The sequence below is a fragment of the Anomalospiza imberbis genome, chromosome 24 (genome assembly GCF_031753505.1).
Source record: "Anomalospiza imberbis isolate Cuckoo-Finch-1a 21T00152 chromosome 24, ASM3175350v1, whole genome shotgun sequence".
Lineage (NCBI taxonomy): Eukaryota > Metazoa > Chordata > Aves > Passeriformes > Viduidae > Anomalospiza > Anomalospiza imberbis.
This window is the reverse complement of record NC_089704.1, coordinates 237,035-256,527: the sequence shown is the minus strand read 5'-3', so window position 1 is coordinate 256,527 and position 19,493 is coordinate 237,035. Positions and strand designations below refer to the sequence as shown.

At 42.6% G+C, this 19,493-nt stretch overlaps 1 protein-coding gene across 22 annotated transcripts in view; it reads left to right on the top strand.

The window, feature by feature from the left end:
- The window catches only part of PRDM10 (PR/SET domain 10), a 44,604-nt gene extending 25,895 nt beyond the window's left edge, over window positions 1-18,709 (top strand). For all 22 annotated transcript variants that reach the window (XM_068172335.1, XM_068172336.1, XM_068172340.1 and 19 more), the window contains 11 exons: window positions 4,423-4,770; window positions 6,969-7,124; window positions 7,811-7,990; window positions 8,863-8,973; window positions 9,971-10,171; window positions 10,718-10,861; window positions 11,941-12,111; window positions 13,328-13,468; window positions 14,102-14,270; window positions 14,861-14,973; window positions 15,720-18,709. In XM_068172335.1, the coding sequence (XP_068028436.1) occupies window positions 4,423-4,770; window positions 6,969-7,124; window positions 7,811-7,990; window positions 8,863-8,973; window positions 9,971-10,171; window positions 10,718-10,861; window positions 11,941-12,111; window positions 13,328-13,468; window positions 14,102-14,270; window positions 14,861-14,973; window positions 15,720-15,956 (1,971 nt within the window). In that variant the 3' untranslated portion in view covers window positions 15,957-18,709. The remainder of the gene's footprint in view (window positions 1-4,422; window positions 4,771-6,968; window positions 7,125-7,810; window positions 7,991-8,862; window positions 8,974-9,970; window positions 10,172-10,717; window positions 10,862-11,940; window positions 12,112-13,327; window positions 13,469-14,101; window positions 14,271-14,860; window positions 14,974-15,719) is intronic.
- Window positions 18,710-19,493: the final 784 nt, after the last annotated feature.

Genomic DNA, 19,493 nt, shown 5'->3' with positions numbered 1-19,493 from the left:
AAATATTTTTCTTCCATGTGTCAACTTTGGATTAAGGAAAGAAGCAGTGGGGTAAGAGTTCAGTTTTAGGGGATGAGGAAGGATTAGAAAAGAGTTGAATAACTATTCTGCACTGGAAGATGTTGAGCCAAATTTTGCTTGTGCTTTACAGTAATATATATGCAAGACCAATGGTGGTGTTACCCCAAAAATGCTGTGGCACGTCTAGAAGGAAGAGTTCAGCTTGGGCACATTAAGACTGCACAGTTTTTAACCATACAAAATGCGTGCAGTCTCTGAATGACAAGTTTCTACCAGTGATTTCCTTTTCATATGTTAAAAGCTTGGGGGATTTTTTATTGAATGTATTTTGAAGGATGTATAATAGAGTACAGAGAGAGATGCTGAAGTTTTGACAGAGCATGGGGATGTAAAGCTTACAGTATGCTACAGCATCCTCAGTAAGAAAAGAAAGCATTGGCCAATTCCCTGAACTTTTGAACCCGAGATGTGAACTTAGGATCCTCTGAAATAATTAATGTAAGAAGAAAAAGACAGAAATTCTGAAGTTACTTCTTTGTCTTGTGACTTAGCTTTTGTTCTCTGTAAATTCATCACAAATGGAAGACAGCTCAGAGGAGTGCAGTGGTGGTTCAGTGATATGTTTGTATCTCAAGTCTTCAGAACTTTTCGTTTATCTGGCAGCCGTGTTCAGGAGAGTCCTGGAGATGTTTCAAGCCAGAAGCCCTGGCAGAATGGCAGATGGATGGTTGCACAGACCTTTCCATATTGCATCAGACTGTGAGCAATGAGCATTTGAGATAAGACTAAACCAGCAAGCATCATTTTTTAAGCACTGAAAAATCACCCTCTGAATACTCACACAGCACCTGCCTACAATAACATGCACTTCATAATAAAAGCTAGCAAACATTTGGTATTTAGATATGTGGTACATTATTCACTTCCAAAGAAAGGTAGAAAGTCCTAACTCGTAGTTATGATTCTGAAACCTGTGTAGCTCTTATTCTTCCTTATTACTTAGATAGGATTTAGTTTTCAAAACCAGACATTCTTTGTGAATTGCTTCAGCTTTTCTAAGGCTTAAGACAGTGGTGCTCTGAGACTGTTTTCATGCTAGTTGGAAGCACTGATTTGCCCTGCTCCAGGGTTCAAATCCTGATAGGATCAGTTCATTTTTCAGCCTCTGCTTTAGAGTCTGTGGGGTTTCCTTGGAGATTAGACCTTAACTATGGCAGCTGGGGGTCCCTAGTATTGAAAAGAGATACACACACCCTTCAAGAACTCTTGTAGAAAATTAGAGGAACACTGTGGTCCACAGCCAAAATGAATATTTGTTTTTAGTTCAGTTCTGGGCAGTATGTAGGGTGTCTGTGTGCTAATGCCAGAAACAGGAGGGATAGGAATATGATTTGGAAAGCACAGTCATTTCCTTCGTGGTGAAAGAAATGCAAGTGGTTGTGTAACAAGGAGCACAGCCAGTAAAATGAGGTTAGAAAAAGTCCCTTCTCCTTAATTTTTCTACTCTCCTTATCCCTACCCTGTTGTCATCCTGCCCTAATTACTCCCTTCTGCTGAAAGCATTCTGTTCTCACTATGGCTCTGCAGTGCACATTGCATCCCTATTAATCAGCTCTAGGAAAACAGGAAAGGTCACAAAACACCTTCAAGATTATCTGTGGTTTTTATCTTTGCCCTTTTAACTCCCCTTGAGCAGTTACTAACTACAGAGTAAACCTGAAAGATCTGTTTAGTGTTTCCTGAGGCAAAAACCTCAAAGCAGTAAATTCTAGTTGGAAGAGCCCTTGTAGTGACCTGTAGAAGTCAAGGCTTCTGTTTTCTCAAGTCCATTGCATAACATAAACATTTTTTTCTCTCTCAATGCTGCCTGCTCAGCTGGAGCTGCAGGTAGGTTTGGGTTTTTGTTTCATTGGGTTTTTACTGTATCTAATCCAATGATACGTATCAACACCACCTTCCATGTTGTTTGGTCCAACTCCTGTTTAGTGTTTCCCTGATTGACCCTGCACCATAAATCATCACATTCATTCTTCTTTAGGTAACCAATGTCCAGAACTAAGTGTTACCTGAATAACAATTTGCATTTTTCCAGTTCTTTTCATACCAGTTCTTTGTAGATTTAAGGTGGATTTTATAGGAGTAAATTGCTTGGATGAAGAGCCGTAATATCAGTCTTACAGTTTTGGAGGATTTGTTTGCGTAATTGTTTGTGCCGGATCAATACTACAAGTTAATGAGACAGCACTTAGTTCTTTTGTTCTGTTTTTATAGTTGATAGATTACCTAGGCAAAGAGCAGTAAAACATTTCACTTTCTGTAGCCTTTGAGGGCTATGTTGAGTCTGGCCTGCTGTATTAGCAGTCAGCTGTCTGCTAAGGTACCAGTGATCAAAACTCAAATGAATAGTGCAGTTCAGGACTTGAAATACATCTTTTCACCTATGTTTTATTAGCATCTCCTTGTGGTTAAGGGGACAGTTATATCCTTTGAACTCCAAGCAGCACATTAGACTTTGCACAGCACATGGCTGTCTTTCCAATTCCCAGTGTGACTTAGAGCAGATCCTTGTGTTTCCCATTGTCTCCACTTGTAAAATGGAGAATAATCATGATGATGACAGTTCCTGGAAAGCCCTATTTGGAGCTTCTGCATTAAAGTGTTCATTTTTTTTGGTAGCAAAACATTTGCTCTCTTGTTCTTTCCTGGAATGAGAGTCTAGGTTTCCCTCTGCAGTTCAGATGGTGAAAAAGGATTTTTGAGGTTCACAAATTTAATTCTTAGCACACCATTTCACAGTATTCCCAAGCTGTTCCCTCATTCCAGCAGAAGAGCTCATAACTTTACTTAGTCAGTGTCAGCTGTTGGTGTGCATTTAAGAGACACAGCAAATGTCAGTTGTGTCAGCTGCCACATTCCCACAAGCAAAGGAGACTGGAAACCAGGGAAATTCGTTTGCATAAGTCATAAATGGGTCTCATGAAGAAGTGGGTCATATGGAACCCATGTGAGCAGAAGTGTCAGCAATATTCTAGTGGAATCTGAGTGGTTTGTGCTGGGGGGGACCTTAAAACTCATCCAGTTCCACCCCGCTGCTATGGGCAGGGACACCTTCCACTATGACAGGTTGATCCAAGCCCCATCCAGTCTGGTCTTGAGTGCTTCCAGGGATGGGGCAGTCACAGCTTGTCTGGGCAGCCTGTGACAGGGCCTTGCCACCCTCACAGCTGAGAATTTCTTCCTAATTTGCAACTTAAACTTACGCTCTTCCACATTATTTCTCTAACAATCAGGATGTAGATCCTCTGTGTAATGTGAAAAAAGACATCAATAAATAATGGTTTATAGAAGTATTTGAGAGAAGAGTCGATATTGCTTAGACTTCTTGCAGAGGAGTGGAGCATTGCAGTGTACTTTGAGTGCAGTATGGGTGACAATGTGCTGGGGGATTTCATAGGATTCAATTCCAGCTTTGCAACTATCCGACATGAAAGTTTTTATCCAATATTGAAATGCAGGTGCAGGACCCCCTTCCCTCTTTCTATAGGCAGTGCATCCAGCAGCATCTGTTCCTCCATCAGAGAGTGGGATGGCTCTATAACATTTATCTGAAGTGTAAGGAGAGAAAACAAAGAGAATGATCATGAAATGTTACAGAAAAGGCAGAGTGAAGGCAAACACGCACCAAAAAAAAAAAAAAATAGTGGCTGAGAAGAGACATTGTGCACAGTACGAGTGGAGAATTGCTCACAAGTTCTTACGTGCTGCTAAGGCTGCCATTCTGCCCTTGTCATCATGTTTTGAAATTCTGTTCTTCTTTGTGGCAATAGTAAAAAAGTTCAGACCAGCATTTCTTGGATGTATGTTCCACTAGAAGTTCTCCAGGCAATGCTAAACCACTGCTGCACATCTCTGTGGTGATCTTTGATGCAGAAGGTGATCTTGTAAAGGGCTGTGGAATTTCATAAGCCCTGCTCCTGGGGGAAACACACGGTGCTGGCTCACCATTCCTTTGTGTGGTGGCTGAACTTTTGACATGATGCTCAATAATCAGCTGGAATTGCAGCTTTTCTCAGGCCCAGATCTGTGCTTCAGAGAGGACTTCATTTTATTTTACAGAAAAATGGCCTGCTTAAAGAAAGTCAGCTAAATCAGAAGAAATCAGGGATGTAAAGGAAACTCCTGCACTGTGTTCCGCTAACTCAGGTTGTAGCTGCAGGTGTGTCCCCTGACTTCTGCCTGTCACAGCCTCCCGTGCTGTAAATTGGAGGCCGTATATGATGGAAAATACTTTCTTGACGTTTAGGTTCACTAATCATCTGGTATATTTAATCCTGAATATATATGGATATAGAATCTATACATGGTAATGAAAGCTAATGGTCTCTTGGATGCTTCTTTCAGAATGCAGCTCTGCAGCACCTGTTCATCCGGAAATCCTTCCGCCCGTTCAAATGCCTGCAGTGTGGGAAGGCCTTCCGGGAGAAGGACAAGCTGGACCAGCACCTGCGGTTCCATGGGCGGGAAGGGAACTGCCCTTTGACCTGTGACATCTGCAACAAGGGCTTCATCAACAGCGGTGCCCTCGAGAGCCACATGAAGTTCCACATGGACCAGAAAACATATTCCTGCATTTTCTGCCCTGAGTCCTTTGACCGCTTGGATCTGCTTAAGGATCATGTGGCCATCCATGTCAATGATGGCTATTTTACCTGCCCCACCTGCAAGAAACGCTTCCCAGATTTTATCCAGGTGAGATGCTGTACTGGTCTAAAGCTCTGCTTTGGGGGTCTCTCACAAGGCTGTGGGTTTCTCAGTGCTCTCCCTGTGTAACTGCACAGCAGTTCATTCTTGCAAGGTGCAGGGGTCCACCTCAGTCAGAAACTGAAAATGAAGAGTGACCAATCACTGCTACCAATCATTGTCTTATGACACTGAAGTGCTCTGTCCACTAAATCATCAGATGTGATGCTTCAATCTGTCATTAGAAGGTATGGGAGGATGGATTGTAAGAGAACAGAGATACTGCTGAGGGCAGTCTTGCCCCTGAGGAGTTGCAGCTGTGCTAATTACCAAAGAGTAGGAGCAGCCTTGCCCTTAATAGATCACAGCTGTGTCCAATAAGGATGGGTGTTATAAAAGAGTGGATTAGCTAGTCGAGAGATGAGTTAAGAGTCAGTTGGCTGTGCTGTGAGCAGGAAGGGTCAGGCAAGGGACAGGAAGGGTTAGGCAGCTGTGCTAGGGGCAGGAAGAAGTTAGCTGGCTGTGTGGAAGAAAGAGAAAAGGAGTCAGTGTTGTGAGGAGCTGCCCATGAGAACTCACTGAGAGGGTATGAAAGTTTTACAGTAGGATGATAAACTGATAGTGACAGTCAGTTCCCATCCACCGTTGACTGGTGCTAAGCACCGACACTGACAAGAAGGCACTGTAGTGCAGAAGGGTGAGTGCCTTATTCCCAAAAAATTCCTTAAGTAGAGGTCCTGACCACTACATTTCTGTGGCACAAAAAGGAATTATCTTTTGCTGTATTCAGCTTGTACTTGAACACACCTTGCCCTTTGTCATTAAAACTCTGGACCAAAAAATGAGGAGTTTTACATCTTTAATTCTTTGCCTGCTTTCTGTCAGGATAATTCATTTGAACAGCTCAAAGAAATGCCAGACCAGATCAGGATACTCGGCTTCCTGACTTCCCCCCTGAGCTTCAGCTGGGCACTTTATTCTCCTTCCCTGCACACTGCACTGGAGCAGTGAGTAATGCAGCTACTCTGCACTATGCTGAGCACTTGGACAAGGTCATTAGTAGAATTTCAAGATTCTATTTCCATGTCCAGTAAGAAATAACTGAGATGGATTATGCACATATTCATTATCCTTCCTAGGAACAAAGCAATTGATGTGTCTTACTGAGCTGCCTGACTGAAACTGAAATGTAGAAATCCAGTTTAGATCAGTAATAGGAACAGATAGACTATCCGCTAGACTAAAGAGGAAAGGATGAGGGAAAGGGATTTTACTAATATAATTCCATCCTGGCAGAAGTCCTTTATCTTCTGTAAATGTTCAACAAGGAAAAACGTTGTTGATTCAGAAATGCTGTACTGCAACTTAATTCCCTGTAAACTTTCCCATGCAAATGACTGAAAGTCCCATGGCTTTTTTTCCACCTATTCAGTTGTATTTTTGACATTTAACAATGATTTTTTTTCTCTTCTTCCTGTGTGGATAATTAAGACTAGACACTGCTGCCTACTGAAATACTTCTATGTGGAACAAGTAGAGATGCCAAGTTGTTCCATGTATGATCAGTATTAGAAGATGGTAAGGATTTAATTAGAGATCCATTTCTTGAATAGTGCTTTCATTTCAGATGTCAATCTTCATTAGTTCTTTTATTAGGGGGAGAAAAAAAAATACCCCTCTAGATGTTTGAAGAGGTGAAGGATAGTCCCAGAATATGGAGAAGTAATTGCCATTCAGGAATGGTGTGCAAATGCTGTTCTGAATAAGTTTTTTTTTTTTTTCTTTGCCAATTATAATTGCAAGTTCATTGTGTCTGATTGAAAGGAATTAGTCCCCATGTTTTGCTTTCTTATAAATGAAAGGAAGATAATGAACCTCAGATGAACGTGTTAACTCAAGGACGATTCTGTGCAAATGGTACATTGTGGACTTTCGCTGCCCATTAAGTGCAACTGTGCAATAGCTGATGCCTTCAAGAATCAGTCTTGAGGAAATCAAATCACCCATCCAGATGAGTAATAAGCATGTTTTATAGAAACTGTTCCTGAGATATCAACTGTTCTGATCAAATACTTTTAAAACCAAAGTATATTAGACACCTTCAAAACCTTTTCCTTTCCTTTCATATTGCAAAGAGTTTCCTAGACTGTGTTACCACTCACTTCTCTTTTGAATAAACTTCATTTTTCTGTGATCTGCCATTTTAGGTCAAGAAACATGTGCGCAGTTTCCATTCTGAGAAGATTTACCAGTGTACAGAGTGTGACAAGGCTTTCTGCCGCCCCGACAAGCTGCGACTCCACATGCTGCGGCACTCGGACCGCAAAGACTTCCTGTGCTCCACCTGTGGCAAGCAGTTCAAGGTGAGGTGGCTCTTGGCTAGATCATTACTATTACAAAAACCACTATTCCTTACCCTCCTTCAAGGAGATAAGTTCATGTTCTCAAAGATGAAAGAAACCACATGTAAACACACTAGACTTGCCTGCGAGTTGCATGCATTGCTTGGTGTCCTGTGTGAGCTATGGCATCCATTTCTGAAGGACAAGGGGCAAGGTCACCTCAGCATCTTATTTCAACAGATCTTATTCCTAATAATAGCAAAGGAACTTTCTATCTGCTCATTAAGAACTGGGACATCATACACCTCCATTGCCAGGTGTTTGGGTTACATTGCTTATAACAGTTCAGTTAACTTGCTGGTGCATTAATAATGTTCCTGGCCAAGCTGCCTGTGTCCATGGCGTCCGCCTTGTCAGCGCATGTCATCCAGATGCCTTTCCAAATCCCATTGGAACACATGGAGCAGACTGTGAGCCAGGTAAACTCTGGTGGCAGCAGCCTGCTCCCTCTCACTGAGTTTGTGATGGGACACTGAGGGACTGGATACTTCTGGGTGAAGGAACGCATTTTTCTGAGAGGAGAGGAAAATTTCCCTCTCTGGAGAGAGATCCCTGAACAACTCAGACTGTGGCTCTTATGCATAACAGGCAGTATGGCAGTTTCTTTGATGTTGCTGACATTTTTCTTCCCAATTTCTCCTTCCCAGAGAAAGGACAAGCTGCGAGAGCACATGCAGAGGATGCACAACCCAGAGAGGGAGGCCAAGAAGGCCGATCGGATCAGCCGCTCCAAAACCTTCAAGCCCCGGATCGCGTCCACTGACTATGAGAGCTTCATGTTCAAGTGCCGCCTCTGCATGATGGGCTTCCGCCGCAGGGGCATGTTGGTGAGTGCCTGGGTGCTGTTACAGCCTCTGTACTCTATTCTGATGAATAGGTAAGGAATAAAGATGGAACTCCAGCGTTGGAACACAAGGATCATAAAAGGGTTTGGGCTGGAAGGGACCTTAAAGCTCATCTCATTCCACCTACTGGCCATCAGCAGGGACACTTTCCACTAGACCAGGGTGCTCCAAGCCCCATCCAATCTGGTCTTATCCAGCCAGGATGCTGTGAAACAAATTTTGGCAAATTATGTAGCTGAGTTGAGGTGATACATCTTTTTTTTAAACCTGTGTGTTTACCTCTTCAGCAAATTTGCACGTTTACTGCCTGCACTGTACATCTGGTTGTCATTACCATATTTCAACACTAAGTAATGCTGTCTGATGTGTACTGTGTTTAAGAGCACATGAGATGAAAATACTGCCTTGTTCAGCCTTACTGCCTCCGTTTTCCTGGTGGTCTTTCCTGGTTTTGGTTTCTCCCACTTCTCGAGGGCCTCTTCTGGTCATGTCTTGTCATTGCCTTTGAGTAAAGGCTGTTCTGCAGCAAGAGATTATTTGCTAAGGTTTCATGGGGGTTCTGATCTGGGCAGAGGCCCTTCACACTACCTCACTCTCAGATATCAGCTACAAGACAGTTCTGACAAACTATTTCACCCCTTCCGATCTCATTTTGGTTAGAGAAACTGTAAATGAGACCTAGCAAGACCACATTTACCTTCAGCAGTTAAGTATAAGTGCACAGTAACCCTTGCAGCAGCAAATGCTTCTAGTGCTGCTGGCTTGCATCGTTCAGTTTTGGTTTGGCTGTTACCCATGACTGGAAGAAGCACCAATCATTTGGTAATATGTTCTTGTCCTCTGTTTCTCCTAAGGTGAATCATTTATCAAAGAGACATCCAGACATGAAAATAGAAGAGGTGCCAGAGCTCACGTTGCCCATCATAAAACCCAACAGAGATTACTTCTGTCAATACTGCGATAAGGTGTGTGGGAAGTCACCCCTCGGAGGATAGTTCAATGCCAGTCCTGGATGCAACCAATTTGTCTCTGCATAGAAATCTCTGGCAGGGTTTGTAGCTTTTCTGAGGTACTTGCCAGCAACATTCCTGCAGTACTGTCAAAAAATAAAGATGACAAAATGCACTTAGGCCAAGGCAGTGGAATACTAATTGAAAGCTGCAGTTTTCCCCTTTCTGCTATGTTTGGCATTGGAAGATTTTAATACTGTTACCCAGCAGACAGTCACTGACCTGTAGTCTTGTGTTAGCACAGGACTAAGTATGCTGTCTGTGTATAATTCTTGGCCAGTAAGTACTTTTGGTTTCTGTCTCACTTCTAAAAGTTAGTCTTTACCACCTTTTATTGTAAGCTGCTTACTAGGTCATGTCCCAGGCTCAGTGGAGCCTGAAGCTGCTTCTGCAGTGCCTTTGGGTTCTTGCCCGTAATCTCCTTTGCCTTTTATTCCTGGGGGCCTTTATTTACCGAGGAGTGTGTTTTAACTGTTCTTATCCTTCGGTGATGCCTCTTTCCTTTTGTTTGAGGGGAGAAAAAATAGTTTTAATTATTAGATAGTATTTGTTTGTTGATGTGCCTAAAATGAACTAAAAGGTGTGTTGATCACTAAACTAAAACAGCTTGATGCTTTGTGTCAAGTAGAGATATCAACCATCATAACAAATTAACATTTGATCTTCAAATATGGCAAGAAGAATTTTCCTCTTACCTCCTTGTCCTGCTTTGGTGTTTGGTTGTGACATACAATATGTTCTCAAAAGGCTTCTCTGCTACACAAGGAGTCAGTTGCTTTTACAGGTTGATGAAATACTGGAAGGTGTATGTTCATGCCTTTTGTTGTAACTGGGGATTTAACTAAACTTATTCTCTAAAGCAACATGCAGACCTTCCAGATCAAGATAACTGGTAGCTGTTTCCTGTGCAGACACCAGGGTTGCACTATTTTAATTCCAAATCTTTGTGCAGGTGTACAAGAGTGCCAGCAAACGCAAAGCACACATCCTGAAAAACCATCCTGGTGCTGAGCTACCTCCAAGCATCCGGAAACTTCGTCCTGCAGGCCCGGGAGAGCCAGATCCTATGCTAAGCACCCACACACAGCTGACAGGCACCATCGCCACCCCTCCAGTGTGCTGTCCTCACTGTTCCAAGCAATACAGCAGTAAGGTATGAGGGGTTCCAGCCTCAGACAGCCTCTCCCTGGGGATGCTCTTTCACCATGGTCTCTGTCACCTGTCTGTCCACAAGCAGATCTCTTTTCTTCTCAGTCAGAGTGCTGGTTTTGTGGTGTGTGCCGACAGTGCAGGCACAGTCTGGTTGTTTTAGGGCCAAAAGATTCCATGAATAGAGGGTTTGTGCTGAAAAGTTACCAGAGCATGATCATTAATGGAAGGGCTTGGAAACTGCTCTCTGATAGTTACAGGGGAGATGAGCAGGGAAATAAAACACAAAAAAGATGACCTTTGGAAAAAGTCATACAACACTTGGTGATACTGGGGTAAAAAGCTGTTGAGGACAATACTTCAGTGAATCAGCAGCAGTTTGTGATCCTTGGTTTCAACTTTGTTGACCAGAGGATCTCATAGTGTGAATCTTGATGCTGTTTTACTGAGGGAAACCTGAAAGCTGTGTTTGGCCAGGCTGTTGGATTTCACATGGCCCTGAGCAGAGTTACTGATCGTCCTTCCAATGCTCCTTTGCTTCTCTCTGCAGACAAAGATGGTGCAGCACATCCGCAAGAAGCACCCAGAGTTTGCTCAGCTTCCGAACACTATCCATGCACCACTGGCGACAGCCGTCATCAGTTCCACGCCAGCTGTTCTCACCACTGACAGCACGACCGGAGAAACTGTTGTGGTAAGGACTGGAGGCACACAAGGGCAGTGCAGGGAAACACAAAGAATAGGAGCCTTCTGGTATTAGTAACCCTGGTTTATTTGGCAGATATCACTTGAAAACCAGTATTAGGACATTATTTGAGATCACTTCTGGTTTTAAGCCCGTGTGGTTCATTTTTGCACTGTCAGGAGCTGTTAATTTCTTTCTGTAGCTTTAAGGATTTGTCTTTTATCCCCAAATCGATTTTCTTCTTTCATTCAGACCTACTGACTCCACATAATGAACTCAGGGATACATACACACCTCATGGATTTTCACTGGGAGTTTTCTCCTGAAGTGAGAGATGCAGTTCCTGGCATCAAGAGGACAAGTTTAACAGTGACTAGGGACTGGATCAAACTGTGTTCAGGGAGTCAGATCTTTTTGTAATCCTTTGGACAGCACAGCACTGAGCAAGATGAATCTCCAGTGGCTGATCTGTCTACTGCTAATACATCAGCTGCTGCTGAAGTGAAAGCTGAGACTAGAAAATGTGTCCTTCAATGTTGTGGGATACGATGTCATTTTAAGTCCTATTGATCATAGTTTAAAACTTTCTGTCTAAAGACTAACTAGATAAAAGACTGTTTTGCTTGAAAATTGAGAGGTTTGATCAGGATGCTGTTGACTTCATAAACCTGATTAAGTTATGTACTAAATATCTTTACACATTAGAAATACAATTGTGACTCTGACAGGGGAGAAAGAAAGGTGGAATATATCTACAAACCACTTTTTGACTTGGAAACCAAGTCAGCTCTTCACAAATACAGGGCTTCCATTGTTTAACAGAATACTGGTATGTCACAAGATGAAAATAATTGTTTTTATTATGATATGTTAAGTTAGCCATTACTGGTCCTGATGAGGATTTAGACAGAAGACAGTAATTCTAGTTGATGATCCCTGGTGACTACTTAAGACCCCATCCTCTGGACACATTAAGCTCTTGTGAAAAAATGACCAGATCCACTGTAAGTGTAGATAAAAGAACTACAGCCCTGAAGAAGTACATCAGTATGATGATGATCTGTAGCTCTCTCTCTCTCCCTGCAAAGACAACAGATTTACTGACCCAAGCAATGACAGAGATATCCCAGACCCTCACTACAGATTTCCGGACTCCCCAGGGAGATTACCAGCGCATCCAGTACATCCCTGTGTCTCAGTCCACAACTGGCTTGCAGCAGCCTCAGCATATACAGCTGCAGGTTGTTCAAGTGGCCCAGGTGAGTAACCTGGTGGGAATCTTGCTGTGCTTTTGATTTCTTCCCTCCCAAGCCTGTGTGTTCTTGGGGCTCTAGCACACAGAAGTGTGGTAAGGAGTAGTTCCAAAAAGTGCTGCAGCTACTTTTTACAGATAAATCAACTGATAAGGCATAGGGTTCCCTTCATAAGCACTTGTACCAGGCATAAATAGTCTTGCCAGCCTTGGTCAGCTTGCTGGAGACACATCAACGCAGTCCAGACTTAGTTCTACCCATCTGGGCAGCTTTGCTCAAGTCTGCTCTAGGAATGTTTTCCAGCTACTGGAAAGGTGGGTCAGTGGGTGACCCATTTTCTGTGGTTCCAGACTGATTTGTACTTCCTTGTCCTCAGTGAGTCAGAGCCAAAATTTCGGAGTACAGAGAGTGGTTGCTTGTTCCCTTCATAGCATCTATTAGCATCTTTATTCTCTTGGTGCTCAGCAGCCTCCTAAAAATGAAACCAGAGTGTTAACTAGAGTAACTGATCTTAGGAAAATATCTTAGGCTGCTGCAAGAAATCTGTTACCTGCTGGAGGAAGCTGAAACTACCATGTGTTTATATTTTAATCTGAAAGTCCATGTTATCAAATCAGATTATGAATTTGGTTAATAAAAGCCTAAACAATGGCCTCAGTTGATAGTGACTGTGGCTGTTGTAACAATACAAGAGCATGAACACTGATTCCTGCAGGTAGTATTAGCAAGATCTTAATGTTATAAATATCCAAGACTTGTAATTCAGTTACTGCAATTGGCACCATTAGCAAGTGTTGTTCAGAAAAACCTTTAAAAACCTGTGAGCATTTGCCTTGATGCAGAGCTGTGTCAAACTACAGAATTGGATATGTAGATCTCAAGTATGTATATGTTGTACAGAGAGATGCTTACAGAGAAGGAGTTAACACTAATCCTGGCTTTTGAACCCTTTGGTTTAGTCCAGCCACTGCCACAAACAGCTTGAATGATGTTAGGCAAGTCCTTTCCACTGGTATCACTGAGATCGAACCATCTCTGTGCCATTCCATCTACTAAATGTACCTTATCTCCTGGGGTGCAAAGAAACTCAACCAGGCTCAACAGGTGTGCTCCACTAAGGCTCCTACTTCATTACTCCAGACCTTGTGTCCCAGAAGCTGTTTACATGGCTGCTTTTGTAAAGAATTTGAGGTAAAGACCTCTGCTTATTTTTCTTCCCCAGGCTACCTCACCTCACCAGTCTCAGCACTCCACAGTGGATGTTGGGCAGCTCCATGACTCCCAGACATACACCCAACATGCCATCCAAGTGCAGCACATCCAGGTCACAGAGCCATCACCAGCAACTCAGTCATCATCACAGGTATTTCTCTCTTCTCTTCAGAAAATGCTTTCCCTACCAGCCTTCTCAGCTGGCATATTGCATGTGCTGATGCAGGGGATAGTGTTTTCTTTGTCATTTAAAGGACCACACATGAAATTAGTCTCACATTGAGATCATCAAGCAGTGCCCAGATGTCTCAAGGTGTATGGGGGTGTTTTATTGTGGGTTTGTTTGGGTATTTGTTGTATGGATTTTTTGGTGTGGGGTGTTTTTTCCCCTCAACAGTATGTACAAAGGAGAGATAAATGATTGGAAACAGACATATTTGCAGCTAAATGAAGTTTGTCAGTTGGAAGATGTAAATGGAAACTGGCATTCCTCAAATATTTGAAGTGCAACTCTTCATGCTCTTGGGTAGAATTTAGCCTCTAATCTCAGGTCTCTGCCGTAGACTCACTTTGGCAAGCAAGAATATCACTATTTCAGTTTCCTCGTCTGAGCTTATTTACCATGGAGTGAAGCAAGTTGGAGGAGAGAGAGTTCAGTTCTTGCAATCAACATGTTTTGGAACATATCCTGTGTCTTCCCTTAATGAGAAGGCTGTATTTTTGACAGCAGAGAGCTGTGCAATCCTTACTACACCAATAACATTTGCACTTTTTTTTCCTGTAGGCTGGGGGTCAGCCTTTGAGTCCCTCCTCGCAACAGCCTCAGCAGGAGCTCAGCCCCTCACAGATGCAGACAACTACATCAACACAAAACCAAGGCCTCCAGCAGCAGCAAGGCTCCTCAGTGCAGCACACATATCTCCCCAGCAACTGGAACTCATTTCGGAGCTACTGTAAGTGCCAGCAGTAGCTCTAACTACTTGTTTGGCAAGTGTGTCTGACTAACAAGTGCCCCATGTCTCCAACTACCAAATGGGACACTGTTTTCAGAGTTCATTCAGCTTTGTGGTTAATATTCATAGATATAAACAAGATAAAGTTTCAGACAAATGGTTGTCCCAGCTCTTCCACTATCGTCCATACTGATCCAGTGCATAGTTTGGGTGGGCACACTGGGCTCCTTTATTCCAAGGAAATGGCATACAGCAAGAATCCATGTGTTGGATAGCTACTTGTTCAAATTTGTATGCGTGCTTGAAAGAATTGTGTGGAAAAGGAGCATGACATGAAGATGATTTCTCATGCCCTTGCAGTTCCGGATGGTAATTCTGTGATTATTTGAGTGAGAACGTGATGTGTTTTCCCTGCATGAATTGCCAATCTCTATCTGGTGTTAATTGGCATAATTCTGCTGAGGCCTTATATCACCTGAATTCTATTCAATACCCACTGTTTCAGACTTTATGTCTTATGTCAGAAAGATTTAATCTTTGAAGATTGTCCTTGACTGAAGGTCTTGATTATCCAATTTTCAACTTTTTAGCATCAGAGATTCAGATGATGACCATCCCCCAAGGGCAGTACGTGATCACAGAGACTGCTGTGGGTACCCCGGTCACCACTGTCAACACAGGGCAAGTGAAAGCAGTTACTCAGGTAAGTTACATCATGGCTTTTTTTTCATCTGGAATATTATCAGGCATAAAGCTCTTGAGCTTGAAGGTTTAAAGAATGCCAAAATCATGACTGGGGCACAGAGTGGAGGTACCTAAAGAGGTGCAGACTGCACAGTATAGTCTGCATTGTAGCTATTTACAAGGCTCATGCTGTCTGGCTCTTGTAAGTATGACTCCTTTCAGTTTAAAATCTTCACTTAATCACATTTGCAAAACAAAATTATTTAGTGGTACTGCTTAGTCTTAAAAATATTTATGATTAAACTGTATCCATTAAACCAAATTTCAGAACAGCTTCTGGAAACATTTTAGTAGCTTTCTGTTATCTGTAAGATAAGAAAATAAGAAGAGTTCCTGCTATTCCTTGTAAGCAATCCAGCATAAGGAGACAGGTCATTGGCTAGTGTTGATCTTGGTCATTAGGAGTGCAACTTCTGACAGGACATGTGGAATACAGGAAAAAACCTTTCAGAATAGTGCAATTGAAAATTGCTATTTTATTCTGTAGTGATGGTTTAACCATTTGTAAATTAACCAAAAGCCAAGTAAGTCCAATGTCCTTCAAATCAAAAGACAGGTATTATGTTGCTCTCAAATACATTTAAATGAAATACAGTTTATTTAAAAGTTCCTGTTCACACAAAAATGTCTGGCAGCAGACTATTAGAACAGGGAAGTTACAGAAGATACAGTATTTATTAATAATTTTCTATATTCCCCATGCAGACTCACTATGTGATATCTGAAGGTCAGCCTGATCTGGATGGTAAACCAAACTCTTCACTCTCCGGTGAGGTTCGGGTGGGTGTTTCCCAGCCCACAGTCCACACGGATCCCTTGGAATCCCAGACGAGCAACCAGCAGCAAACCACCCAGTACATCATCACCACCACCACCAACGGGAGTGGCGGGAGCGAAGTGCACATCTCCAAACATAGGACTTTCTCAGCAGAGCATGAGTAAAAGAGCCTCATGGTGCCATTTGCTTGTCCTTGTCACCTCCCTGACAGCCCAGATCTGGGGGTACCCTGGGGCTCTATATGTTTAATGTATATGCTCACTTATCTTCCACTAAAATCTTGGAGCTCTTGTTAATGCTTTAAGAGGGTTTAATTCGCAATGACCATTAAATACCCTCAAAATCCTTCTGGGATGCTTTTTATGCAGCTTTTAAGAAAAAGGACAAGAGAAGTGAAACCTCTGCTGGCCCTGGACTTTATTTTTGGCATGTCTGCTGACCCTTATTTTTCCTTTTTGGAAGTGTGTCAAGCAAACAATATTATTTTAGCTGTATGGGAAAAAGCCTGCCTAACTGAAGGCTTCCTGGCAGATGTATGTATATTTTTAATAGGAGCCATTAAACAGGAGAACACCATGTACGTTGTTAGAATATGGCAGAACTGATTCCTGTGGCTTCTAGCAGCCAAGGTGAAAGGGAGTGTCCCAGCGCCATATGAGCAGACTGCCTGCAGAGAGGAGCGGCAGCAGCCAAGCGGTGGTTCATGGTGTCCCTTTATGGGGATGGATTGAACAATGAAGCTGTGAAGATGTGCCGAAGCAGTCCATTAAATTATTCTTTTTCCAGCCCTCCAGAACTGTTTACATGCTGTCTGCCCTGCCCTGTTTTACCCAGTAGTTGCAGAAAGCAGGAAAAGCACAGTCTTAAACTCATGTTGTTTGGAACAAAAAAAGGCTCAGCTAAACCTGCACAGCAGCTTCTGCTGTAATCCAAGTTGGTTGTGCCAGGAGAAAACGAGGATACCAAGCACTCCTCTGAAGGGACAGGGTCATTATCTCTGTGGCCAGCTCAAAGTAAACCTATTACTCCTCTTCGAGGCTAGATGGAGAGTTGGTTTCTTTGAGATCTGTTTTTTTTTTTTTGCCCCCAAATAACCTTGTTAACGATGCACTGTAATTCCTTTGGACAGTTCCAGAAAACAACCAGCCCTGGACTCAGGAAACACACAAGAAACATGGTTGTGGACCACTATTTATGGAACATGGAAAGCCATCCATGAGGGTTGCCAGAAGTGATGGACCTGGTCTACGTACAGAATTCACGTTGCATTTAGGGACCAGGAGAAAGGGAAAGAGAAGGTTTATCTTTTAAGGCCACGTAATATGTTTTACCTTACATAGTTCTCCTTCACAGGTTGTCTTGGTTGCTTAAGGTATTCTGGTGGTTGCAAAAACATGACTAGAACTCCATTGACTCCTGATGGGATATACCGTGTATGTCTGAATTTCCATTCATTACTGGAAAACTCATCCCAGAACATCTGTGCATATCAGGATACATTTATTTATAAAACAAATGCAAAGAAGGGTGCTGTGTCTTAGTGGTCCTTGAGACAGAAGAACTTGAGATTCTTTTTTGATTTGTTTTCTCTTGTACTGCACTGAGTGTGAATATGGGACTCTTCCATAGATATTCCCATGGATTCTGGTGTGGATTACCCTTGTCAGTAAGCACTACATTTTGTGGTATCAGGTTTTATGGAGTTAAAGCTCTTTGACGTGAGGGAAGTCCACACTCAGGCTGCACAAGAGCAAATCTGATTCCTTGTGGGCAAAGCCTTGTAGCAGGTATGGCTTTGGTAATTAACTTATCTGTTAATGTGGTATAGAAATAGTATTGAGATACATCAGTTGGCCAGTACTGGCCAGCTGAGAAGTGTTCTGAGGTAACTCTGAAGTGACTTGCCAAAATGTGGATTACTTTGTTCCTGGGAATTCTCTTCTCTTGCTGTACGACCATCCTGGAGCACTAATGAGCTGGGAAGAACTAACATGGACCAGAGCTCCCATTTGGTCAAGCGCATTGACCTTAAATTCTGTGGATTTGGCAGCCCAGCCACTGTGGCAGTGTGGAGAAGTAACCACAATGCCCAGTAACTTGAATTTGCGTTGCTGAGGACTTTTGAATTACAATGTTGGGCCTTGCAATGTTGTTTGTGTGGGAAGAGGGTAGGGAGAATTTTGTCTTGGCTTCTTTCAGGCTGCTGCTAATTTAATAACAAGGCAGAAATGGTACAAGTAGTAGGAAAACAGCAGACTTGGAAATGGGAGAATGGGAATACTGGGATACTGGAGGATTGCAGGAGCAATTTTAAGAGTCTTAAAAGTTTGACAATAGATGAACATCAGGTATGTTGCCATTACTGATGTTGCAGATGTGGGGTTTAAAAACTACTTTGCTCTATTCACCTTTGTTGGAACGGTCCATGCATGAGGACAGTTGTACCAGTTATTTAAAACTAAAAACTATTTAAAACAGAAAACCTTTTTAAAACAGCGTTTTTGAACTCAAATCTTCCTCATCAAAGATTCTCTGCCCCACAGCAGCAGCACCCTCGGGTTATTGGCCTGACTCAGGTGAAGTAATTCCTAGTGTCACAAGTTGAATGAATTGTCTGTGAAAGAAGCATGCCTGGAAATGGAAGTACCACAGATTTTCCCTCCAAAATAAGGAGCTACAGTGATTGCACGGATGGCAAAGGTTGCGTGGATTTTTTTCTCCATTTCTGCAGCACAGAAGGTATAGGATGTATTATTATTGTTTTTAAACCAGAGCAACCCAAAGATCTCTCTAAGTTGTATCCCACAGAAGTGTAAATACAGAGTCCTCTCAGGTGCCTGGAAGATCTGTGTTTTATTTGGAGATGCTGTCCCTTGGAGGCGTTCTGGGTCAGATTCTGTATTTTCCCGGAGGAAAACAGCCCCAGCCTGTGCACCCTGATCTTGCACCTCTTGGACTGCTCAGGCCCCATCTATTATTTAACTGTGTATGTTTATTGTACATTTGGTGAGTGTTGTTGTGTTCAGAGTCTTGTGCAACCTGGCAGATGTTAAAAAAAAAAAAAAAAAAAAAAAACCAAAAAAAAAAACACCAACCTGGAAATAATAAATCTGATTCTCTTTTTTTTTTTTTTAAATCACTCGCGATGACCAATCTGTTCACTGGGCTACGGTGTGTTCAGGTGGGGTGTGGATAGATGGGATGATAACAGTATAGAAGTTACAGGGAAAAATACATTTGCTACTCTCTGGATGGATCACAGAATTTCTGACCTCCCACAACACAGTCCAAGGGAGGGGGAGTGGAGTGGAGCCCCTCTGTCTCTGTTGAGACCCTTGCAAAGTGAGGAATTTTAAAAACTATTTTTAAATTCGAAAGGTAGTTCTTTCTAGCTGATCAGCTGCACAGCATCTGAAAACAGGGAATTAAGGATGATGTCTGTTAAATCAGCAAACCATGACAAAATCCCTCTAGGAGTGACTTATGTCCCCATCCCAGGGTTCTTTCAGGTACTATCCTGACATATCCACTCCCAAGGTATGACCATCACTCACTAAGATGCGTGACTCAAGTCACTCAAGCTCCACCTAAATGCAAAGAAAGTATAAGAACAAGTTAAAAACAGGGAGAAGTTAGGGAAGAGTCCATTTGTAACTTCTGCACTGAATCTGTCTCGCACTCATTGGGTAAGACCTGCACTC